The 27904-nt window shown below is 33.6% G+C and overlaps 1 protein-coding gene across 10 annotated transcripts in view; it reads right to left on the bottom strand.

Moving 5' to 3' along the window:
• Lrrc7 (leucine rich repeat containing 7) overlaps nucleotides 1–27904 on the bottom strand; it is a 432103-nt gene that overhangs the window by 209941 nt on the left and 194258 nt on the right. Inside the window, exon 7 of one of the 10 annotated variants that reach the window (XM_048814051.1) lies at nucleotides 1476–4320. The exons of the other annotated variants lie outside the window; for them this stretch is intronic. Within the exon in view, the coding sequence (XP_048670008.1) occupies nucleotides 4314–4320 (7 nt within the window). The 3' untranslated portion in view covers nucleotides 1476–4313. Of the gene's footprint in view, nucleotides 1–1475; nucleotides 4321–27904 lie in introns of those variants that run through there. 10 annotated transcript variants of the gene reach the window in all.

Raw genomic sequence — 27904 nt, 5'->3', positions numbered from 1 at the left:
AAAAGACAAATTTAAAGAGACAGAAAGCAGATTAGGGGTTGCCTGGGGCTGGGGTAGGAGAGATGATAGGCATGGAAATTGACTCTGAATGAGCAGGAGGAATTTGGAAGGAGGCTAATGAAAATGTCCCAAATTGGATTGTGGTGATAACTGCACAATTCTATAAATTTACCAAAAAATATTGAATTGTACAATTAAAATGGGTATGTTTTGGGTTATATGTTTTACATTTCAATAAATCGTTTTTTTAACAAAATAAATTAAGATTGGCTTTGTTCTTTGCTTTCTTAGCACAGAGAGTTCTTATGAATTCTTAGCAATTTTTATTCCGTCACTCACAGATCTGCCTTGTTCTTCTCTGAAAATTCTTTCATTAAAAATGCACTACTGTCCACAAAATGAAGTTCAACCATGCATATGAATCCCTCTTGATCTATCCTCTCTGTCATGGCTAATCCCTCCTCATGCCTACTATTTTACCCTCAAGACACGTACCCTCTATGCAACACTTGTTCTCCTGTATGTTTTTAAATTCCAGTTTATTGTTTGAAAGACCCTTTAGACTTCACCTCTTTTGTAGTTCTCACCTGGACTTTATGGTCCTATCTGAGAAGTAAGTACTTCTCTGTGCTATTTCTGTGCATCTGTGGTATTTCTGTAATCCTGTGCACCAGGCTGTCCAGCCTATGCTGATGCAATTGTCTGTATTCCTCACCAGATTCTGAGCTACCTAAACAGCAGGGGCTCCTTGCATTTGGTGTCTCCAGGATTAATCATCCTGCTTAACACAGAGTCAGGTCAAAAGAAGAGTTTATTTAACTTGTTTGAATATGTTTGCATTTTCTCCAAAATTTGCCTGAGCAGAAGAAGTTTGAATTTCAGATGTTGTGTCCACACACAGTTGTGTTAAATGCATCTGAAATCAAAATAAATGACGTATATGGAGGGGTTTGGGGGATTACTGGTTTGACAGAAGAGTTTTATCTCAAGGAGAACTTGAGAAACTATATAGTTTCCACACCCTCAAGTTATTCCAACCCCTTCTGTTTCAAACCTTTTATTTTTACTATACCTAACTGAACATCCAGAGACCATCACTTTTAGTATTATTTCATTTTTATACCAAAAACCTATCAGTCTTTATCCAACTTGTATTGATTGCTAGTGGCAGAAACAAGTGATATAAAATAAAATAAAATAGACTACACTGAATATGGCTTCTTTTATTATTATTTTTTACTAAAATTTGTAGACTAATCATAATTTTAGAGACAATGTTTAGATCTGATAGTTTTGCTGCAGCAGAGTTGACTTGATTTAAAATAAATGTGAAGTGGCAGACACCTTAATTGGGAAAGTTTGATATGCAAGTTTGATGGGAGAAAATATGTAAGAAACTCTTTTTTTAAAACTTTTTAAATAACTTCATTTGATATATATATATATATATATATATATATATATATATATATATATATATTATATTATATTATATGTGGTGCTAAGGATTGAACTCAGTGCCTCATATGTGCTAGGCAAGTGCTCTACCAACCCCAGCCTCATAAGTAAGAAATTCTTAACAAACTTCTAGGAACCGTAGTTGTTGAGAAACAAGGGAATCTGTCTTCTATTCTATTCTTTGAGGCACTCCTAAGAGACATAAAAACGGACTTCTGTTCACAATATGTCAATAAGGTGTTGAAGGGCAATTCCGTGTGTTGTTCACATCATGTCCCAAGTGCCCAGGAGTTGGTCTGATTTTATGAGAGGGGAAAGGGCTTTTTGTACTTGGTATCCTAGAGAATAGATAACCGCATATTTTATTGCCTTCCTCTTAAGGGGTATTTTTTTGTAGTTATTTTTCCTTATTAAGTACATTTAGCCAAATTCTGGTTTAATATGGCTATCCCAATACTCATGAATTAATAGAATATATTTCTAAAAGCTAGTTCAGTAAAAATTACTAGTTCAATAACAATAAACGAATATAAATATCTTTCATCCTCTTACCATTTTACCTAGTTGATTAAAAACTAATCTAGAAGTTAAAAATGTAACTTTATAAAATAAACACATTTAATAATTTGTTGTTAGCACATGAAACTTCTCTGTGAATGAAAGATTAGATTAATGTAAACAAATGAATTTAAAATCATTTATGCTTTTTGGAACATTAACAGTGACATATGGTATGAACAGTAGGCAAATATGAATCAAGTATTATGTTTGGTGACATTTAGTTTAACAATTTCTTTGCATAATCACTTCTGTGGATGCAATTTTAAACCATTTCAGCTTTGATAACAGTTATTCGAATTACTTGTTAATTTATTTTCATTAAGAAAAGTTTCCTTTATCCTACACATACATGCTTTCAAACTTTTGATTATCATACATTCTCATAAGACCAGAAGGCAACGTGGCTTAGTGCACTGAGGTTATGCCAGCAAAATAATTATCCAACAGTCTATACATTACTGCAAACTTTAATTGCAACTTTATAAGATTTTTTAAGCTTTAACAATGAAAAGTTCAGTTTCTTACTTGGAACATCTTAGAGGCAGAACAGCAATATTTCTTTCATCTTTAAAGCTACATTCAGGTCAAATGTTTCAATACTATCCAAACTAAATTTTTGAAAGTTAGGTATTGGTGGTATTTGAAGGACACTGAGATTTCTTAAGAACACATTGTTTAAATATTGTTTTATTTTTTTAACTGCACTATGATAATAAACTAACTGTACTATGATAATAAAACTTATTTTAAAGGAATATCAGAGACTTATATTTTGTGTTCTTAGAATAGCAATATATCTTTCAGAATACTGTTTGAAAGATACGCAATATGTGTAAAGATGATAGAAGTCAGCATGTGCTAAACATGGCTAAAACAGTGTTATCCAAACACAATTAAGTAGATTTATATATTTTTACACAGATCTTCACAAGTAATTCTGGAAAAATCAGCATTTACATAATTTTAACAAAAATATCAACATGGACTTTCATATGCATACATGTTTCATGCGAAGTGCTATTTGCATTATAGGAAATTACCTCATATTTTATGTTTCACATAATTAAAATATATAAGGCGGAATAGAAATAATCAGCACAATACACATTGGTTCCATAGCATAGGTTTTGTATAAAATGTCATACTTTATTTTTTCCTAGAAAGTGAAAGAAATAACTGTAAAATATTTTTTGAAATATTTTAAAAATACAGGACAAGCTATTACTCTCAATGGTATTCTGTTCATATTGGTTTTATAAGAAGATCCCTCAAATTGTATTGAATCAAGAAATATCTCCAATAAAATTATCATAATTTTAAAAAATATTTTGCTTAGTTCCAGAATAGAACAGGGTGAAAGAGGGTTATGCTGCACTGCATTAGGCAAGACGATGATGTTCAAGGCATTGAACTGTTTAACATTTGTAAAAAATATTATCCTGCTTCTTAGTCATATGTTTAAAATATTCAAAGTAAACGCACCCATTATGTTGATTGTTATTCATTTTGCAAAAGCATCTTTTCAGACTCATTTTGCATGCAATTGAAAGTCAATGAACTGTACAAATAAAGCCAATGTGGTTAATTAACAAAAAATATTTTTACAGTGGTAAAATAACCATTTCACATTAAATTATATAAAAGATTATATAAAAATAAATAAATCACCAGCATTTCATATTTTGACTTGGGGCCATCTGGGAATAATCTTTCATTTTGCAGAATAAGTTCACAGTGGAACTTCCTCAGGGACAAAAACTGGACAAACATATTCAGTATCTAAAGAATTTCATGGACTAGAGAAATTATCTTTTGTTATTGAATAAGGATGGCTTATTTTAATCTAAGTTTAAAAATATTTATACAAAATTATATTCAATAGCAATTTTGCATAACAAATAGTAAAATAAGTTTGATAAAACATGGGTCTTAATGTTTTCCTGAGCCTAATAAAAGTTCATGTTCATTGAAAGTTATGGCAACTGAACACATGTGGGAAAAAAAAAAATCAGATCTCTCTATCCTAGTCAGGAATGTCATTGTTAAATTTTTAACAAAGACCAAACATTTTGTATACACCAGGCAGTTAAATGGCAGCCCCACCAGCAGGTGGCGCACCAAAAATGTTTGGTTTCACCGTGTAGTTTGGGAGAACTACCTCTACAAAGTCTATTCGTGCTGATGCTCCTGATGCTGCCATTTCTGGTGCCCGAAAAGCTGCTGCCTCCACATCCTCTGTTGTAGGTGTCACTGTATAGTCTCAGGCGATTGGGCAAGGGGCACACTCTGGATCTTCAGATGCTAAGATGAGAAAAATCAATTTCAATGCCCAAAAGATGGAACTCCTAACGCAGTAGGTGACTAAAAATAATTACCAATTGGTTTACAGTATAGGGAGGTAGAAAGTTTACTTGGCTTTAATGTAATTCCACACAAATAGGTTTTAAATAAGATTTTTGTAAAGTGGTACAGTTCTAGGATTAGGAAAAATATGAGATAAAATAGAAATGGAAAATCAAACTCAGAGTAGAATTGGGCCAGATGACAATAAAACATGCATACTTCCATAAAGGAGCAAGCAAAACTTTCATTGATGTTCATCAAATTTATCAGCCATTCTCCTGAAAATAATTTGCTTAATCTTCCAAAATTATTTCTACTCATTTAAATGAACTCCATTCTATAATTACAAGCATTATTGATGCATAATGTTTAATGGAGAATTGGAATAGACCTGATTCACTGATATTTTACCGTGGATTTCAATGGTAAACTTTTGCTCTCTGGAAGTGACAAAATGTATGAATTTCCCCTATAGTTTTCTTGGAAAATTCTGTGATATTCCTATCAAGAGTTTAATCTCTTACAGTGTTAAAAAAAAAAAAAACTCTTATGTAAGAAAACATCACTGAAAGATACCAGTGAGGAAAATATATGTAAGTGAACATAATATAGAAGGATACATTTTACCACCTGAAATGAATTTTGACTGGAAAAATGTTTTGGGTTGTAAAAAGAAACATGCTTCCCATTTATTTCCCATTGAACATTTAAGCAGCAACATTTGCTGGGTTTCTTCATGCTTTAATAAAAATGCGTATAATCTGATTTTTCTTTTTATTTTTAGGTGGATACAATATCTTTATTTTATTTTTATATGGTGCTGAGGATTGAACCCCATGCCTCGCATGTGCAAGATGAGCACTCTACCACTTGAGCCACAACACCAGCCACTATGATTTGATCTTTAAAATTTTTTAGGCCCACTGTGGTGCTATATACCTGTGATCCTAGTGGTTCAGGAGGTTGAGGTAGTAGGATTGTAAGTTCAAAGTCAGCCTCAGAAACTTAGTAAGGCATAAAGCCACTTTGTAAGACCTTGTCTCAAAAAATAAAAATAAAAAGGGTTGGGGATGTGGCTCAGTGGTTAAGTACCCCTGGGTTCAATTCCAGGTATCAAAAAAAAAAAAGGTTTGAGAGCAAATAATAAGTGTATATATTAGAAAAAATATTTTACTAACATTTACCATCCCTGGAAATACTAATGATACTTCAGATTAATATACCATGGCTATTTAGAACCCAATCAGTTTGGAAACCATCTTTTTCATTTAAAAAGCCTCACATTTTGTACAGTCACTTTTACTGCTTGTGCTCCTGAATCCATTATATTTGATGTACTGTATTGTGACAAACGATCACAAATTATGACAGATTCTTATTGAACATAATTTTTCAGCAGGAGTCACTCTGAATCAATTAATCATGTTATTCCTCTAATCTCTAATTTTCTCTCCATTTTACTCCCAGAAAATGAATGACATACATATTTTGTTCACAATTTTTGATGTACATTTTATTCAAATTAAATGCCACAGTTTTACTGATGAATAATAATTTAAAAAGTGAATATGCTCAAATACCAAAATACAAAGCAAATTATGACTACTCAGATAAATGCAATTATGGCTATATATAATAGTAAATGATGATTGAATACCTTGGTTGCTTTAGAAATTTCTCTCTGTTCCATTTAAGATGATTTTCATATTTTCGATTAAAAAGTGAAAATATAATATTTCATTACAGTATTTTTTCATACAGCTGAGATTAGTGTACATTAATCTTAAATCATTTTCACATTAAAAGGCAAGAAGTATAGTCTTCCAAACCACATGGTAAATAATTACATTATAAAAACTGGGTCAATGCTTTAGAAGTTGAACAACTCTACATATACAATAAATACACTGGGATTGCATATAGACTGAACAAAATTACCTATCTGATTGTTTAATTGAGGCAATACATAAACAGAATCTTTGTAAAGATACTCTGTATCTTAGACTTTGATCAAAGTTTGATTTATTTATTTTTGGACATAATATTAAATAAACACTTAAAAGTCTTTTAAATGACATAACTAATATTCACATGATTATTTTAAATCTCCCAATGTATGCTTATTAAGTTAACATTCTTATTTTGATGATTTATGAAAAATAATAATATGTACAAAATATTACTAAGAATATTAACTTTTTATATTTTAAATAACCTGACTACTTTTTATAAGTGAGACAGACTAAAACCACATAGCTCAAGCCCAAGCTCAAATTGCACATAATTATGTATTTTGTGCATTTTCCTTGGATAATTTTGAAATATTCAATTAGATAGCTGCCAAACTCAAAACAATAACATTTTAGTGTTTTGTCTCACATCTCTCTGCCTTATCATTTGCCCTTCTCATAGGTCATATAGATTATTCAAGAACAAAATTATCTGACAGAACAGTAATATAGCAGTCAATATTCTCATCCCACTATTGAACCAGCAAAAATTCAACACCAGCTGAAAGCTTTAAAGTATTACAGAATAATTTGACTTTGAAGATAGGGCACAAGTAAAAATCATTTTCTTTAAACATCAAGGTGATCATTAGGTAAATCTTCATAGGCAAGCAACGTTTTGTTCTTTAAATATATTGTATAAAAATAAATTTCCAATTTATGCATTACTTGAAGTATGAGATTATTGACACTCAATGAATTAACAATATCCTTTTATTAAAAATGCAATCAAACACCAGAGTAGTCTTAGCTAACCAGGAAGAAAACTTAAATATTTTAGATATAAAAAGCTGAACTAAGCAAATACAATTGTGTGCAAGCTAACAAACGTTGGAAATGCCTTTTTCTCTAAAATATTATAACATTTAGAAATATTTTGTTGATGTGTTAAGAAATTTCAAAGGAGTCTAATAAATAAGTGGGGGTACGTTTATTGATGACCTCCAATTCTTTTCAAAACAGGGAGTGAGTGCAAATAAGAGGTGTAAAGAGATGGGAATAATAGAACCTGGTGAATTCAAGAAATTATTCCAAGGTAACCCGTCATTTAGATATTTTTTTTATAAGAAATTACTATATAATGAAAAGAGGGTAATCTAAGTATAGGGAATTTCATGTATAAATTTAATAAAACTTTAAAGTAAATAACTATCTGGGGATGGTAAAATGTTCCTTCCTGAAGGACTTTAATATGGGAGGGATTGTTGGGTAACGCAATAACTCACTAAGTGTCTATACACATTTATTTCTATACCTCATTCTTTTTTTTTTCCAACATAAAAGAAGTGTTTCTTCCTTCATTCAAGGTCATTCCTACTTGTGCACCTGATCCCAGGCTCTATCAACCTCTTCTAGGAAGGACCTAGCTTCTTCCTTCAGCCTCATCTTCTCTATCTGCGGCTAAAGGGAATCTACACCTCTGCTACCTCCTCTTCCACTTCTTACATACATACCTAATAGTGAGCACAAGTTAACATTTATATATTGTTCATTGAACTAAAAATTTTTTAGCATTTACTGTGTATATGTACAAAACAATGGGGAAATGAAAGGGAACTAGATGAGCTGGTCTTTGTCTTCCTTTCTCTTCTTCTGAAAAGGGCACTCTTACTTACTCACTAACCATTTACTGATCAGCCCACTACTTTCTGATGTACAACCCCCTTCTCATATCTCAGTTTCTTTGGTGACACAGAAAGAATTCTAGGACTGATTTCCACGTCTGATGTTCTCCATCTGACCTTGGACCAGGTATTTGACTATCTTGAACAATAGTCTTCCTAATGGGCAAAATGAAACAATGATACTTTCCTCAGTCTATTTTACTGATGCTCACAATGAAATAAATACATGACACACTTCACACATTGCCAAGCACATAAAAGCTTAAGGATGAGTATTAATGTCTAAAAATTTCTTCAAATTCCAAATCCAACTAACAATTCTCAATCATTATCTTTGTGATCTCTTGGTTCTCCTTCATTATTGATCTTTCCCTACATCTTTTACTCTCTTTAGATTCTGGGACAAGTTACTCTCTTGCTTTGCTTCATACAATATTGACTCCTTCATAGGTTTCTTCTTTGCCCAGCCTCCAAATGGTGTTTTCTTCCAAGTCCTTTACTCTCATCACTCAGTACAGGAGCATCTACCCTATAGTTTCAAAAGGCATACATACTAACAAAGGCTGAACCTAAACTTCCATGACTATCATCTCTCTTTGAAGTTTAGATTCCTGTATCTAACTGCATTCTAGGTAACTTTAATTGGATTTCCTCAAATTGAATTCATCATTTTGCCTCCAAACCAGTTCCTTATTTCAAGTTATTATTTTTTAAATATTCATTTATGGTCTCACCACCCACTGTGTCATCCAAACTAGAAATCTGGAGACTTAGACACCTCACTTTCCTTTCTAACATCTAAGTAGCCTTATGCTTATGCCAATTTCATTTGCTAAATGTGTCAGTAATTGGTTCCTTTGTTTCAATTTCTGGTAACATTGTTTTATACAATAACCCGATTTTTACCTGTATTGTTATAATAACCTGTTAATCTGTCTCTTGTTCCTCAAATCCATACTCTATAGGATTACCAAAGGAAATGTAACCACATAATTCCCAATTGTTAACTGAGTTGTGTCCCTTCAAAATTGATACATTGAAGCCTTAATCTCCAGTAGCTCAAAATGTGACTGTATTTGAATATTTCATTTTCAAAGAAGTTATTGTCTTGAAATAAGGTCACCAGGGCAGACCTTAATGCAATACGCTTTGTATACTTATCAAAAGGGGAAATTAGAATACAGATGCACAAAGAGAAGGTCATGTAAAGACACAGGGAAAAGACAGCCACCTACACACCCAGAAGAGGGCTTCAGAAGAAACCTGCTCTGCTGGTACCTTGATCTTGGATTTTTAGACTTCAGCATTATAAGAAAACAAAATTCTATTGTTTAAGGAAACCAGTCTATGGCACTTCATTATAGCAACCCCAACAAAAGAAAACATTGCTTGTGTGTTTCTTTATTTTTATTGATTCTTTTTAGTTATTAGGATACATTTTGACATAATCACAAGAGATGGAATATCATTTGTTTTAATTCAGTCCCCAAGCTTACTCCCTTCTCCTACTCCCCTTCAACTACTCTACTGATATTTCTGCAATTCATAGTTTTCTTTTGAAATTAGTGTCTTGTGGATGTACTTTATGTTGGGATTCACTGTGCTATATCCATATATGTGCATTTGAAACTTCAGTCAGATTCATTCCACTGTTCTTCCCCTTTTCTGTCCCCACTCTTCAATCCTTTTTGTCTATGCTACTGACATTTCCTCTATTTTGATGAATTTCCCTCTCCCCTTTTCCCTCTTTCTCTTTCTCCAACCCCTCTTATTTTGGATTATCTTCTTCATGACAAAGGAAACATTCAACTTTTGGTTTTTTGAGACTGGCTCATTTCAGTTAGCATCATAGTCTCCAGTTCCATCCATTTACCAGAAAACACCACAAATCATTCTTCTTTATGACTGAGTAATACTTCATTGTATATATACGCCACATTTTTTTCACTTTCTTTATCCATTCATTTGTTAGAGGACACCTATTGTGTATTTCTTCACTAGCTTCCCAGAGTATGAGGGACAATCTTAATACAACAGGCTTCTATGGTGCAACCATGTTTTCTGCACCAGCTACCTCTCTGACCATTCTCTGCCTCATGCTATATATGACAACAATTCTTAACTAGTTACAGTTCCTTGCACACACTACATTCCTTACCTGTGTGCCTCTAATACCACTGTCCTCACCTGACTGCTTTCTACCTAGTTCTTTCCATTCAATTAAAATCATTTCATTTCCAGGAAACCATCCTTACTAAACTGATTTCTTTTTGAGTAATGCACATAGAAAGACTGTAAAGTAAAGACAAATAAAAAGAGGGGGAAATCACCATAAATTTTAAACTCTAACACGAGTTTTTAACAGTTTAATAATTTTCTTTCCAGATTTTGAGACCTATTTTGTTTACGCAATTGAGATTTTATTGTACAAACAATTTTGCATTCTGTTTATTTGATTTGATTTGATTCTTTGAGTATTTTTCTATTACTAAAAATCATTTTAATGGACTCACAATAAATTGTACCACGTTGGGCTAACTTCAATAAATCTAATTATTCTTTTAGAACTAGAAATTCTGAATTTGTCATCGATTGCTCTGGGCTTAATAATGCACCTAATTCTAGACCTCTCTCTGGTCTCTGGACCTGTATATCTCTTAGACCTTTTCATTGAGGTATTTCACTCAGACTTAACTAGTTGGCATCTAACCACATTATTTCTCCTAAGCATCTTCCCATCCTTCCCACTTTTCTCACACCTTTCTCTGTATCTCTTTATAGCATAGTAATTCACTCAAGCACCAAGTGCCAAGTCTTGCAACCCAGCAATCCATGAGTCATCCTTGATTTTCCTTTTTCTGCAGTCTTTTCCGGTTCCAATTCAGTCATTCACTGAAGTATTTGACTCTATCTCGTAAGTATATCTTGTGTCTTCTTCATTCAACTGCCACTGGTTTAAAGTGATTCTCATGATTTCATGGCGATTGAAATGGTTATAAATCCATTACTCTGTCTTTAGACTTCTAGATCCCATCTTCATCAGATGTGCTTCATAATTATTCCTATATCTGATTTTTTTTTCATTCTGTAGCTTAATGTTTTTGGATCCTTCAAAGCCAAATTTCTTTGGCATGGCTCTGTGCTAGGTATTTCATGTGTACTATGTCATTTGGTCTTTCTTGTTACCCTCTGAGGGAATCAGTTTGATTTTCTGATTTTATATCCGTTCTTCTCAGAAAACTATATTGTGATTGTGACTTATGTGTCTATGTTTCTGATTCCATCCCCAGAGTGAAAACTTAGAAGAACAAGCTATAAAAGCTAAAAATGATAAAGTGCCTAAACATCTATGTTGGTAGAAGTTTCACTGTATGTTCAAGGTAGAAAGAATAATAAAAGAGAGAGGAGACTAAAGTGTAAGGAACTTGCAATAAAAACCTAACCAGAACTAAAAGAAATGTTTTGTTGTAAAGTTCTCTGTACTCAAGTCTTTGGTTATTTATATCAGTGTTTCAAGGAGTCTGAAAAATGTAACATACTGTTCCTATTATGAACTTTATATATATATATATATATATATATATATATATATAAACTTTTTGAAGTTTAGTTGATTAAGAAATGTTGGGAAAACAAAAAAATACAATGCTAAATATATTACTCTAAGAATAACTCATGAAATCACAAGCCATAATCAATAGCGGTACACATTCATTATTTCAAACAGGGGAACTTAATGGAAACTTGATGGTAAGCAATAATTACCAAAGGAACACTAATATAGAATTGATGCTCCATGCTAACAACTTAATTTTGAAACTAATTGAAAAGAAACTTTGTTTTGAACAACACCATTATGAGCCCTAGTTACTGGTATGATTTTATAGAATTTTCTGATGTTTTCATTTTCTGGGACATGTGGTTATACATGTATTCTCTTAGGGCATGATTATAGTAAGAAGCTCTACAAATAGAAAAAGATACAAACCCTTGGAATCATAAAGTCCATGTCTTAGTCTAGGTGCCATCAGACCCTAAATTCTGAAAATTTTGTATGTTCATTCTGGCAAAATAGAAGGATATAGTTTTCTATATTTAAACCTGCTGTTGTAGGTCGCCCATTTTGGGGTTGTCACTTACTCTCCAGTTTTATGTTCCACTTGCAGACCTTATAGCTTTCTCATCTCTGTCATAGCAGCCTTGTCTCCTTGTAAAACTACAGCTCCCACAAAGAACCCATTAGCCTTGGAACACAGAAAGCAGGGAGATGATTCTACTTTTTCTCTTCTCCTGCCATCTATTCTCTTCTTCTTTTCAGACCTAGTGACTAAAAATTAAACAAACACAACCACTCTTTGTCATTAGCTAACTTTTCATCTTGGACCTTTCATTACAACATTTTGGAATTAAAAATAATAATGCACCTAACGTTAAAACATCTTGTTGAATGTATCTTCAGTTTCATTCTTTTGGCATCTGACAATGTGCCATCTTGCTAAATGCAAATCGATCCACTATTGAAAATTAGATGGGGTACCTTCTGACACAGCTCTTGGATTTCAAACTTTCCTTCTACCACAGAATGCTCTTTTCCATTTGGTGGTAACATCTAGAAGTTCTATAGTCACCCATTACTATAGGTGAATCTGAAGTCATCCTGGTCACAGGCTGACTGCCCACTTACTCCTGAGGCAACTGGTATTTTGTTCAGTCGCTCTGTCCTGCTTTGTCATCTCTCTATAAGGAATTTTCTTCAGTGGTTCACTTACTTCAGTGTTCTTAAGGGCTTCCGTTCTGTGACTGTAGGGATCTGATGTCTATTGATATTGACTCCTAAAAGTTGCCTTTGGCTCCTTTCTATTGAATACTCTCAGTTATTTGCCCCAACAATTGTGTCTTGTATTGCCTAGTGTCTGAAACTAGTAGATATTTAATGAATACTTGCTGAATATTGAATGCATGGATGCAAATTTTCAGCTGAAGGTGCCATCGGGATCATAGCTGATTGGTAAGTACCAGCAATGGTGCTCAGTTACCCCTTTCAGAGGGAAGGGGTTTCCTGTAGTTTGTGGAGGGTGGGGTGGAAGTAGTTTCCTTCTATTAGGGGGTGCTCAGGTGAAGTAACTACAGCCACCTTATTTTCATACTTTTGAATATACTCAATCTGTTCCTGATGGCTAATGGCAGGAAAAAACTTTCTGATTGGAAAGGGATGTTGAGATTTTTTGAGAGCCAACTTATTTTTCTGCCCTTACACTCCTCTTCCTTAGAAATAACTGTCAACTTTGCTAGGATGGCAATGGTTGCCATATATTCCTAGTTACCATAGTAAGACCTAGCCTGTACAATCGGTTAATTTATTAGTATAGATATTCAAGTTTCTTTAATCTTCAATGTGATATTGCCTCTATCTACCAGTAATTTCTTACATCCAGTGACAAAAAGATCATAACCACAATTTTTCTTCTTCAGTTTCAAAGTTGCTCACTAAAGTCCAGAGGATGTGAATACATCCTCTGTGTTAAGCAGCATTTTATCAGTGGTAGGAATATTTCAGATTATTTTGTTGTCTGATGATGTAATTGCTATTTTGCTTCATTTTTGACACTCCAAACACAGGACTATGGATATTTCTTGTTCTTTTCTTAACATCAACAAACAATACATTTAGTGATCCGATTTCTGAGCATTGACTACTGCAGTGTTTAGAAGATTCCAAATGTGCTTCACTAGCCTTATTATGACCTGGCCAATAGGCTTTTTTTCTTTAAAAAAAAATTTCTTTTGGTTGTAGATGGACACAATACCTTTATTTTATTTATTTATTTTTATGCGGTGCTAAGAATTGAACCCAGGACCTCACACATGCTAGGAAAGCACCCTACCACTGAGCTACAACCGCAGCCCCATCGTATGCTTTTTATACACATTTTCAGTAGTATATGTTTGAAACTGTATTGATGAATATCATTGTGAACTTTTATTTTAATTTTGTCAAGAAAATTCAGCCATTTATTTATCCAACTCTTATTCCATTTTTTCTCCATAAACTTCCTACTACTCTAGTCAATGTAGATGGAAATGTGAAAGATATTCTTCCATGAAGGAACTCATAGGTCTGCAAGGGAAATGATCATGTGACTAACTCTATAGTACAATGAGATAGCTTTTTTTGTTTGTTAAGAGTATGGAAGAAGGATGGCAGATCCCGTCTGGGCTCACAGGAGGCCTTCTCAGGAGCTTATCTCCTCTGAGTCAATAAGGGGTAAGCAAATAAGTTAATCAAGAATCAGGGAAAGATGTAACAGGCAGAAGGAAATATACATACACAAGCCCAGACCTGTGAGTATAATTTAAGAGGACTGGAGCATAGAGGGTAACAAGAGCAAGGAGAGACAGATGAGAGGCAGGTCATGAATAGCCATTACGTTAAGGGGTGTAGAGATTTTTTCTTGAGTGTTATTGAAATTACTAAGGATTATATGGTAGAAAGTGACATAGGATTTATATTTTACCTTTGGAAAAACAAAATGAGGGTGGCAAGTGTGGAGACAGAGAAATCGGTGATTTTAATAGCTGAGGCATGAGATAGTGATAATCTGAACTAAAGCAATTATAATGGAGATAGAAGAAAAAACAGATGTGAGAGAGATTACTCATAGATGTAATTTGACATTTATTTATGTAATTATTAGATGAATGGCTGTCTCTCTGATTAAATATCAGCTTAATGAAGACAAAGAGAGGATTTTTTTTTTCACATCATTACAACTCATGGGACTGAGGTGGCTAATAAGCATTTGTTGAGTGAATGGTATAACAATGAATTTAAAAGGTACATTCATATTAATGTATGCTATGCATTGGGCTGTGTATTAGGCAGTGAGGATATAGTGATGAACAAGCTGGGCAAGATTCCTTTTCTCAAAGAGACATTTAGAAAGGGGAGAGAGGCAAGAATAAATGAGAGAATTTGTAATAGTAATCAGTGCTACACAGACATTAAAATAGGGTCTTTGGGATGTTTCTGGGGTAGGAGTTGCTACTTAGATTGGAGGGCCATCAGAGACCTTTTGTGGTGACATTTGATTTGAGATTTGGATGATAAAAAAAAAAAGGAGCCAGCCTCCGGGGGCAGAGAGTTCCAGACAGAAGGAAATGAATAAGCAAATAAGCAAATTAGACAGATTTGACAGAAATTGTTGACTGATTGGATGTGGGAGGAAGAAATAGGCCTAAGATGATTCACAGGATCTAGAAAATGCTGTTTCTATTAGCTGAGCTTGGGAAAACTGGAAAAAGTACAGATAGTGACGTAAACGATGAGTTCAGCGCTGGAACTGTTGACTTTAAGGTACCTGTGGTGCATTGAAATACAGAGAGGATACTTCGCCTCTGAGATGGACTCTTTCTAAGAACAGACAAGGTCTGGACCACAACTCTAAAGGATTGTTACAACACTATTCTCCATGTGAAATTTTTCAACTGCTAATATCTTCAGTTGACATTTTCTGGGTCTTCTAAACATCTGCTGCTACTCAGGGCAGGTAGACTCAATTCTTATGATTCAGATTTTCTGCTAATTTGGACATTCTATTGTTTATCAGTCGTTAAAGGTGACATGACAAATTAGTTACCTATCAGTAGGCTGTAGCATTTCTAATTATTTCCAGGCAGAAATCAGAAAATCTGAATTCTACTACACCCCTCAAAATATAATCCTCTCAAAAAATACTGATCAATTTCTAATTTTCTTGTATAAAAATTTCACTTTTATTACCTGGGATTGAACTCAGAGAAATTTAACCATTGAGCAACATTACCAGCTCTTTTTTTGTATTTTATTTAGAGACAAGGTCTCTCTGAGCTGCTTATGGCTTCACTAAATTCCCGAGGCTGGCTTTGAGCTTACAGTCCTCCTGTTTCAGCCTCCTGAGTGGCTGGGATTACAGGTGTGTGCCACCATACCTGGATAATAATTTCACTTCTAGTGAAAGAAGTTTGATTCTTTTGGAATCTCACCCATTAATTTTCTCCAGATAAATAAGAACATAATATTATTTTTCCATGTCCAATCTAGACTTGAGTGTCTGGCGAAGAGATATGTAGTTTGTCACAATTTTTTTTCCAGTACTGCTTTGGTTCCCTGTGTCATAGATGAGAAGGATTATAATCACACTTCTTTACCAAGTATACTTTTGTGGTTAATTCTGAAAGGCATCATGCTGAATAATGAATAACCAAAGTAGAAAGTGTCCTTTGTGTACAGACATACGGAAGACTGCCCTGCCATGGACATACACACCTATTTCACAGTGAAATATTATTTCACCAGAGAAGGTTCAACTACAAGGAATTTGACCTGATAAAACTGCCATGCTTATCAGAAAACTTTCAAAAAGTACCAGAAAGGTAGACTGTAGCAAACAATTTTATCAAGGTTAGGTATGACATATGCACTTGTCTCTGGCTGCAAGAGCACCGTGATTTTTCGTTCTACCACACAAATAAAGCCAAGGGCCTCTGGCCTAGAATTTAGCCTCTGCATTAGCTCTTCTGTCAGAGCTGTACTTACTAGAAGTTTCTATTGACAGCTGCATCCAGCCTGCTTTTAGTTCTATGGCACTAGTTTAATATTTCATTCCCTAGCAGATATCTTTTTCTTAATGCTCTCTTTGGATATAATCTAGTCAACTTTTATCAGAACTGTTTGCTATGTTCCTCCTTTTTCATGTGATTTCCACAAATTGAACCTGTTGAATTGCTTGTCATGTCCAGCAGAATTCAAAATGTAGATTGAACCTGTTACATTTTAGGAGTCAAAGTCCATTAAAAAGTTTCTGCAGTTCTCCAGTTACCACAGACAGATGCTAACCGACACTCTCAATTTTCTAAATTGACATGTTGACACAAGGTCATAGTAAGTTGTGCCCAGTGAACATTAAGAATGCCATTTACTGAATTTATCTAAAGGCATCATCTATGAATATTATCCAGAAAAATGTCAACACTATTTGAAGATGAGTATTCAACAGTGGATTATAATGCAAAAATTCATAAAATGTTGATGGCAATTGAAATAATTAAATGGAAGTTCTTTTTAACTTTTCTATTTAAAAATGCTCTGTGTAGAGTCCAGGCATGGTGGCTCATGCCTGTAATCCAAGTGGTTTAGGAGGCTGAGGCAAGAGGATCCTGAGTTCAAGGCCAGCCTCAGCAATTTATCGAGTCAATAAGCAACTCAGTGAGACCCTGTCTCTAATAAAATACAAAATAGGGCTAGGGATGTGGTTCATTGGTTAAGTGCCCCTGAGTCCAATCCCTGGTAGCCCTCCCTCCCCCACAAAAAAAGCTCTGTGTATATATAACATTAACATATAGCTTTTATAAATTTATAAATGTGACTTGTCATATATACCTTTATAGTATTTTTATAATTTTTAAAAATTTTAGGTACTTTTGGGTGTCTCTTCCTCCTTTCTCTCTAATCAGTAACATGTTTCTCTCCCTGACCTCAGCCCCATGTGACTCCAATACATACCGAGTACATATCCTACCATATTTTTGGATGGCTTTATAATCACATACAAATACACACAAATACAGGAAGTTGTGGAATTATTTGTTTTACAAAAATAAATTATAATACACACCCTTTTGAGTCTGTTTTCTCTCCTTTGAAAATAACTTGTAGAAATGATTATATTTATAGTTTTCTTGTATCTCTGTACCATTATTTATACAGCCTTCATTCTATTAATGCATTTTTGTAAGTCTTTCCTCACCAGTCACTCCAAACAATACTACAGTAAACCTTGTTATAAGTTAAGTTATACACTTGATAATTGCTTTTGTATATGGCATACGCCCAGCTCATCTCATTTAAATGGATCACCAATTGTACAAATTCATTTGTTAAATAATTCACCTTTTGTCACTGATTTAAAATGCCAATCTCATTTTAAATTCTTCTGAATGCTAAGATCCATATTTGAATTTTAATTTTGTTTCACTCAGTTTTTATTTTATGGCAATATTTATTTAATAAGAACACAGACTTATATGTTCTGATAGTTGACAAGGCAAGTCTTCTGTCATTAATAGTTTCAGTTACAAATTCTTGTCTGTTATTGAACATTCATTTTTTTCTGCCATATTATAATTAAGATTATTTTACCCAATGAAAAGCCTTTGGAATCCTAAGGGGAGTTGAGTTAAATGAATAAGTTAAATGAACTTCCTTAATGAGTAAAAAGGAAAAAGAAAACACTTTTAGAACACTAAATTTTATATAAGATGATGTCTTTTCATTTTTTCCAGACTTTATTTTATATCCTTCATCAAGAATTAATAGTTGTTAATAAGCATCGTGTTCTCCTTCTTAAATATATTCCTAAATATTACTTAGTGTTTGTCACTCTAGTGGAATAAAATATTTATATTAGGTTCTTTTATCAGTGATTATTTTTCTAGAGTGGAAAAAACTATTGATATTCATCTATTTATTTTATCTTCAACCGTCTTACAAATTAATCCTTATTAATTTTAGTTGTATACCAGGGCTCAGATTTGCTAAGCGGGCATAGTATGATTATATGGTTAACAAAGAATATAAATATTATTGTCAGTTATTAATACTCAGATTATAAGTCAGATCTGTCTTTAAATCCCTAATCTAGCTTTAAGAAATGTGTAATATTGGGGCTGGGGATGCAGCTCAAGGGTACAGTGCTTGCCTAGTTGTGTGAAGGCTTGGGTTCAATGCTCAGCACTGCAAATAAAAAGAGATACTGGTGAAGTTTCCCAACCTGCTGAAGTCCTATTTCCATCCTTATAAAATGGGAACTGATAATGGTACCTACAATATAGTGATAACATGTGAATTAAAGGTTGATTAAAAAAATACAAAGTACTTTATTTCAATGTCTGACAAGTAGAAAACTATAAAATGATGACATAAAAATAACCCACACGACAATATGAAAGCTGACTTTTGCCAATTAAAATCCAACAACAAATAATAATAATGTATTTCACCTAGTGTATTTTCTAAAGTTTAAAAAACAATTAAAAAAGGAGAAAAAAGAAAAACCTTAAATCTCTATATGCATAAAGAAAGAAAAATAAAAGAGAAATAGAATGGTCAATTAAATTTTGTTGCTTGTGGGAACTATTGGAAAATACAGAATTGAGCTCACTGGTTGGCTGTACTAGAAATGAATATAATCAGTATAAATTAGTTCAATTTAACTTATTAATAAAGGAAGATTAATATAATTTCTCAAAATATTTACAGATATTACTGAAATATAAATTGAGTTGGTTCTCCAGAAAAGTGTTTTGTTGGTTTTAAAATGGGTCTAAATAAACTATTTTTATTTGTCAGTTTAAAGAAACTTTGTTCTACTATTTTGAATTCCTAAATCCATTCTCAACTTTGTTAGCTCTTTTAGGTCCTTTTTTTTTTTTTTTTTTTTTTTGATGGCGGTGTTCTGGGAATCAACCTCAGGGGCATTTAGCCACTGAGCCACATGCCCTTCCCTATTTTTTATTAGAGACAGGGTTTCGCTGAGTTGCTTAGTGCCTCATTTTTGCTGAGGCTGGCTTTGAACTCGCCATCCTCCTGCTCAGCCTCCCGAGCCTCTGGGATTATAGATGTGTGCTACCACGCCTGGCATCACTTTGTTATCTCTTAACAAAAGCATTGCATTTAGAGAAAGGTTGGCTTTTAAATTTTTATCATTTAGCTAAGAAAACTTCCCCAAAAGTGATTAATTTAAACTTGTCCAAAGAAAGAAACTTAAGAAACATCAGAGCCTATTAACCCTAATTGCCACAAGAACAAAATAAAAGAGAATAAAAATTATTGGCTCAACTTGTAATAAAGGCCTTTACTAATTGACAAGGGAAGACAAAATATTCAAATTAGCTGTTTATCAATAGCATATTGGAGTTAAGGATCATAACTGAATATAATTACAGTTTTGACGTTGCATATATGATAATCTACTATACAGGTAGGTGATGCACTATTGAATAAACATTAGAAATCACAGAGTGCATATGTTGTCACAAACTAACAAGTCTTTACATGTGTTTTCATTTTAGCTGCTGGAAATATTTAAAACCTTCCATTCAAATACATTTTTTTTTAGTATATGGGTTGTATACGAAGTAGTGGATTTGGTTTTGGATCACCAGGCAAATATTTTGGATGTTGGGTGAGCAATGGAGCTTACTTCTGTTTTTAAAGAGTGGAACTCTTTTTTTTCAATAGTTACCTGGTACTGAGTAAACATTATACTTTATTCTATTGCTGTCAATTTCTCTTTTCAAATCTGTCAATATTTGTTTTATATACTTACCCATATAGGATGTGTGTGTTTATGATAGTTATATCTACCTTTAAATTGACTCATGCTATCATGTAATGAACTTTGCTGTTTCTAGAGATATGTTAGGCATTGAGTAGGTTACTAAGATAATTAGGACTTAACAAACAATTCCTTGAGAACTAGAGGTCAGATAACTTATAAATTCAAAATGATACTTGTGCTATGGACATTTAGTGCAAATGTCTATAACTCGTGGTTGTGGGCAAGAAGGGTGATTCTACCAGCAGTGCTCTGGCCTCTGAGGCAGTTGTTATATGGATTCTAATTTGTAATTGCCATTTGAAGTAAGGCAGGCAAAGCAGGACAGAATTGGTAAACTTTGAACCCTGAGGCCCTACCAAAACTTCCAACTGAAAGGATGAGAGAGAAAAGAGAGAAGAGAACATCAACAGAGACAACTAGCATGATTATAGTGGTAAACCTGGGTGGCACTTCTCTCTGAACTTGTTTGTGTTGAATGAGAACTACTATAGTATTTGACTCTCTCTGAAAAGCTTCTCTTATCATCTTTTCTTCCCCTTTTGGGACAAACATAACAATCCCATCTATCACGCATCAACCATGCACAAGGCACTATTGGGTGTAATATATAAATATTACATTAAATGAAGTTTAGCAAGACTAATGACTTGCTCTGAGGCATGAGTGTAATAAGAGATAAAGGAGACTTAAAATCATGTTCACTCCAATGAAAACCCACATCCCCTCCACTGAGCCATGATGCTTCTGCTATCGGCAAGGAACTGCATGTTGAACTGAGGAAAAAGAATCTAGATTTTATTTTGTTAATGGTACAATTTGTGATTTTCTAAAATGCTAGTATATTTTGGAAATTTTTATTAGATCTTAGTAGACTACTTTTTTTATTTTGCTATTAAGCTGTTGGAGCAGTGCATCTAACAGCTGTTTTTTTTTCCCCAAAGCAACACTTATTTTTTATTATATAGCTTTCAAGTAATAACTTCATTTTGTATGAAATTATAAAGATATCTAGATTCCTATTGCATCAAGTAACTTCTAGAAAATTGGTTTAAAAATAGTTTGTGGTACACCAAAAAATTCATATTCCTGTTTCATCATCCTGTTCAGTAATCCCAGAGGGAAAAATCAGTGTGCATTTCTGTTTGAAGCTACAAAAGGAAAAATGTAACAGAAAACAATAGGAGAAAATTTAGGGAGGCTAGTTATCCTTATTTCAATCATATACAAGCATCTCAACTTAAAAATAGACCAAATTTAAGGCAAAACTACGCTGATTTAATATTTAGTATTTGTTTTTTGGGTAAGAATGGGAATAATAAACATAATCTGCATTTTTTTTTTAGACTGGGGATTGAACTCAGGGGCATTCAACCACTGAGCCACAACTCGAGCCCTATTTTGTATTTTATTTAGAAACAATGTCTCACTGAGTTGCTTAGTGCCTCGCTTTTGCTGAGGCTGGCTTTGAACTCACCATCCTCCTGTCTCAGCCTCCTGAGCTGCTAGAATTTTAAGAGTGTGCCACTGCACTGGGCCATATTCTGAATTTAATGGAATTTTATATCACCTATCCAAAATCTTATAAATGGAATGTCTACTAGATTTTAGGAGGTAAATTTTGCATCTTGAATGTTACTCATCATGTTTGATTAAAAATTAAAAATACTATAACATTACTGAATTTTTACTACTACTAGGAAGAATTTTGGGTTTCTCATTGCTATTATACAAGTAAATAGCTATGCACTACTATAAACAATTGAGTTCATATTTTCCATTCATGTTTTCCCAGAGTTTGCATGATTTCAGTTCCACCTTTATCTTAGATTATCCTTTTTTACCATGTTTCTTCAATATCAGTGGAATAAAAGGAAGGGGGTTAAGGGTGAGAGATTAGGCCCAGGAAAAGGGAAGAAGAGTGGAATGAATCTGACCTAATTTTCCCCGTGGACCTCAGTGAATCTCACCATTATGTATAAGCACAAGACACCAGTTACAAAATATATAAGCAATCAGTGCCCCAAATCACTAGAACAGAGGGAAAAGAATGGGGGATATGACTAAAAAGTACCAATCAAAAATTAATAAAAACTATGTTTCTTCTATGACAGCCCCCAAACATTTTTTAAATATATAGATATTTTTAGTTGTCAATGGACCTTTATTTTATTTATTTATACGCAGTGCTGAGAATTGAACCTAGTGCCTCACACATCCTAGGCAAGCACTCTACCACTGAGCCACTACCCCAGCCCCCCGCCCCCAACTTTTTTAAAATGCAATTTTTTTTTCTGGAAGGAATTATATCCAAAAAGTAAAGAAACTAAAGGTGTTTAATTTCTTACTAGAAACGTAGTGAAATTTCATTAAATTATGGCTTATTTTACAATTATAAATCAAATAATGGCTTCTTATATACAACAGTGGAGTAAAGTGTTTATCATTATTAGTTATTTGTTCCTTTCCACCATATCTGTCTTTTCAGGGGGATAGTTGCATTTGGGTATTAGGGATAACTTGAATATTTTGTAAAAATTTCCAAGAACTATGCATTTAAACTGTTTTAGAAACTTTGGCAAAAGATGTCAATAGCAAGTTGCAGTTGCATTATGGATATTCTGATACAGAGTGCTTTAAATGGTTTGCTTCCCAAGCAATAACATTTGGCAATTTAGAAGAGGCCATATTGCTTCACAATGCAGTGTGCCTTCTTTATCATTTCCTTCTTTAGAACACATTTTCATTTTACATAATGTTATGGAAATTCATTCTATCTAAAATAAACTATAATAGATTTTTTTTATAAGGAAACATAATCTAAGAACATATCCAGGGTTGATATTCATTTTTTAAATTAAAATTGATTATATATTCAATTAACTAATTTTAATAAGCAAAGCCCACGTAGAAGGCTAGTTTAAGCCACACTATTGCATTGCCAACATCTTTTATAAACAAAAGATACCAGTAACAATTTGAATGTGTAGTGTAGTCTCTCCAAGGCTGGTGGATGGCTGAAGGTCTACTAGTGAAATGGGAAAACAGATAAACCACGTACACTAAGCTTGAGTTGTTAATTTGTTAATAATCAATAGCCAGCCATAGTGGACAGATTATTTAGTGAAACAGTATCACAGAACTTAACTTCCTGTTGATTTGAGGTCCTTAAAAATCTAGCAAGTATTTACCAGGTGTCTATCAAGTGTGTGGCATTGTTCTAGGCACTGAAGTATTTCTTTCACAGTACACTGCCTAACTTCATTTAGCAAGTGTTCTTAGAGCACCCTCCTTGGGCCTCACTTTGCTACCAATATGAAGATAAATGAATAAGAGTTTTTCCCTTTAAAAGTTTACTGTCTTTTTTGGGGATACACGCATAGACCACAAATTCACAGGGCGATAAATGCTTTTATAGAAAAATGTGCAAGATGTTATGGAACAAAGAGTAAATAATAATTAACTGTGCCTGAAGTGTCAGGAAAACACTTCATATTATATAGAGAGTGACATTTGAATTGCACTTTAAAGATTCAGGGTAGATCAAAAGGGAGAGAAGGGCAAACAAAGCATTTCTTTTTGATGCTTCCATATCCTCAGGTTCCTCTGTCTCCCATCTTATTTTTTGTAGTCCTGAATCCCAGTCACTGTCCTGCAAACAACCTGTTTGATTATTCCTTGCTCCCATCTCTGGCTCACCTGGCAAAACACAGCAGGCTGCTCCTACATTTGTAAAACGTCTGACTTTCTTTTTTTTTTTTTAAGAGAGAGAGAATTTTCAATATTTATTTTTTTAGTTTTCGGCGGACACGACATCTTTGTTTGTATGTGGTGCTGAGGATCGAACCCGGGCGGCACGCATGCCAGGCGAGCGCGCTACCACTTGAGCCACATCCCCAGCCCCATCTGACTTTCTTGAAGACTGCCAAACTCTCCTGACTGGACTTCCTTCAGTAACCTTCAATCTCAAGTGGATAGTCAACACTGCCTGATGGTTTTGTGTACCATCCTAGTAGCTTCACATTCCCCACTTAGAAGAGGGCTTGCTTCATACTTTCTCTCACAGTCTTTAAATGTCTAATATTTCTATTTACTGGCAGGCAATGACTCTTTTTCAGGCTTCATAGAAAAATCCGAGCAATTAGTTGAGAATATCCTTATCTTTCCAGTCCCAGGATGCCGATATTTCTGTTTGAGGATCCTTGGCCTCTTCCTCCATTTGCGCTCTATATTCCATTCCCTCACCTCATCAAGCATTTATTCTTGTAATTATTTCCCTTCTCTCCTGAATCATTAATTCCTCTTTCTATTGGATCATACCTACTAGTATGCAAAGTATGCTTTACTATAATCCATCTTTGAAAATTATTTCTACAACATTATGTCTCTGTCCAGTTGCTGACACCTTTTCACCATTGCATTCTGCAGCTAAACTTGAGGAAATTGTCTGTGCTTGTCTCCTTTTGCTAATCCATATTCTCTCCCCAGCCAGCGAAATGAGTCTACACATAATGCACTACTGAAATAGCTCTTATCAAGCTCTGATCGATGATCTATATCTTGCTAGCATCAAAACTCACTTTTCTTTGCTCATCTTACTTGACTTTTCAGTAAATTTGGTACAATTGACTCCTTTATCTTGCTTTTTTTTCTAGACCTGTGTGGCACTACTTCCATTTGTCTTTTTTTTTTGTTAAGTCTCTGATTGCTCACTCTCAAGATCCTTTATAGAATCATCTTCTATACTTAAACTGTAAGTATTAAAGTGGTCTAGGCTTAATTCTGGGTCCTCATCTTTTTTCTATTTGTATTCTCTCTCTCAGTAACTTCAGTGTGTGTATCATAATTTTAAATATCATCTATATCATGATGAGTTTTACATTCATTTTCCCATCTTACTGAGCAGATAATTTATGTGTTCAACTGCCTACACTTGATTGTTTAATAGGCATCTCAAACTTTCCATTGCCAATCTCATCTCAAATTTCTGATTCCCCTCCATCTGCTCCTCTTCAAATTTTCTCTACGTTAGGAAATTGTGTCATCATCCATCTAATTAGTCAAACTCAATATTTGGGAATGCTCCCAGATTCCTATTATTCTTTTTTCTTCCATCAGAATGATGTCCATTGGCAAGGCTCCAACTCCAAAATGGCTCACTCTCAAATCTTCTCTCGTACCATCTCCACAACTCCAACACTAGACAAAGCGACCATAGTTTTAATCTTCAGTTGCAATCATCTCCTAATTGGTGTCCCTCTTTCAATTTTGCTCACCTAAAAATCCCTTTTCCTGAGAGCAGCTATCTTGATTTTTTGTACTGTTTAGATCAAATCATAGTTCTTCCTTGCTGAAGCCTCAGTGGCTTCCCATTGCAGTCAGAATGTAATCCCCATTTCCAGATATGGCTCACCAGGTACTTTATAATTGCTCCTCTTGCCTCTCCTACTGCATCTTATACTCTTTCATCCCATGCTCACCATATTCCAACTACTTTAGTTTTTCTGTAGATACATCAAGCTCGTGTCATCTAAAGCATCGTAGGTGCTTGACTCTAGAAATTCTTTTTGGTTGTTGATTTTTTCTTTCTCTAGAACTTCATCATTATCATTTTTAAGTCTAGATTCAAGCTCTATCTCTTCACAAATGTCTTTCCTGACCAGCCTAGTCATATCAGAAACAAAAACATCCACCAATCTCCTTCTCAGCCCTCAAAAACCAAAACTCTGTATATTATCCTGTTCACTTTATAGCAGTTACTTAAATCACTTGCTTATCTGTCTATGTTATGTTGTCTGTCTCCTTCCGTTGCATTTGGAAGTCATTGAAGAATAGAGAGTATATCTACATGGTCCACTGCTATATTCTCTAGCACCTAGAATAGTGTCTAACACACATGATCAATTAAGCCTATTTTTAATTGAACTGTTCATTTTATGAAGAAAGATATTTTTAGGGTGTGTAAAGAGGTACAAAAAAAAAAAAAACATTTTCAGAAAATTCAGTGGAAAACGGCAGGAGGGAAGGCAGAGAGTCAAATTATAAGGGTCTTGAATGCCGGGTTTACAGTTTTAGATGTTATTGTATGAGCAATAGGAAATTAGAGATTTTTCATTTTATGTTCTCTCTTAAATAGACCTTTTAGGTATCAGACATTTTAAAAAATGATTTTGTATAAATATATTTTAAAATCTTTATCCACTTTAATGTAATAATGTAAGAGATGTCCTTTTATGATTATATGTAATATGAGAAATGCTATTTGGTTTTCTTTTGGAAATTGCATGAAACATTTAAGCAAAATGCAATTTTTGCTTTTAGAGATATGTTTAACTTAGAAATGTTTCATTATAGCTGGAGGAGTCAATAAATAGCCTCAATAACATTTTAATGTAAGTAAAACACAAAATAATTCATTTATCTAAAATCCCCATGAACATTTCCTCAATTGAGAGTGCAATTCTTACTTTTTAACCAACCCACATAGCATAATATATTCTATGCCATCTTTTCAGATTGAACATTAAACAGCTAATGCTTGATAACTGTCATAGCCTTTAAATCTGATTAATTTTATTTCTAATTTTGCTCATAAAATTATAGAGCATTCATTTTATAACTAGGAAATATCACTATTATGTAGTAAATATGAAGAGAAGTCCTATTAAATTTATGAATAAAGTTTAAATTTAAAGAGAAAGTAATAGAATTACAATGTAGTTAGGTGAAGGTTCTGGGTCCTTTTGAGTATAAATGATGTAAAACTAAACATAGTGGAGAAGTGATTTGACAGGTAAGAAATCATAGTGTTGAAAAGCCATAAAAGAATAAGTTAAAATCTCATGTTAACAAAAGGAAATATAAAATATGCATACAAAGAAATTAAAATCATGAAATTAATATCTTAGGTGAATTTTTATTTTAAATATTGCTCAGGCATTGGATCTTAAATGTCACAGAAACTGTGAAGAACTATAGCAATTTAGAAATATTCCCCTTGCATCTGTTCAGCAGAAAATCAAGCTTTTTAAAGATGTGTTTTGCATACCGAAGGACCTGAAATAACCCTGACTTGAGTAGAGAGGAAAACGGAGAAAAGAAGTGGAAAATCTATGCAGAGTTGGATACATTTCACCTCTTTCAGCATTTCTTATTGAACCAAATACCAATGATAGGTAGTTGTTTGTTGTATATTCATGAAGAGTGCTTTTTAAAAATAAAAATCAAAGCTTGGGTGGTAGGGAAATATCAAAAGAAATGCTATAATAACATATGTTTGTTAAATTCAGTTTTTTTTCCTTCTAATTACAGAAGAGCCCAAGTGAAAATCAATGCACTGATACCTGGGGAGTGTCCACTGTTGCTGAGCCTGTAACTCAGATTGGAGACTCAAAATCTGTAACTCGGAAGGGAGGGTACATTGTGCAGCAATTGCTTATTTGGCAGTTGGATGATGGAATTAGAGCCTTAGATAATATATTCAAGACAAAAAAAATTCACAGAATTAAGCTTATTAGATTTCTGAATAAGACTA

The sequence above is a fragment of the Marmota marmota genome, unplaced genomic scaffold (genome assembly GCF_001458135.2).
Source record: "Marmota marmota marmota unplaced genomic scaffold, marMar, whole genome shotgun sequence".
Lineage (NCBI taxonomy): Eukaryota > Metazoa > Chordata > Mammalia > Rodentia > Sciuridae > Marmota > Marmota marmota.
This window is presented reverse-complemented; position numbering and strand designations above follow the sequence as displayed.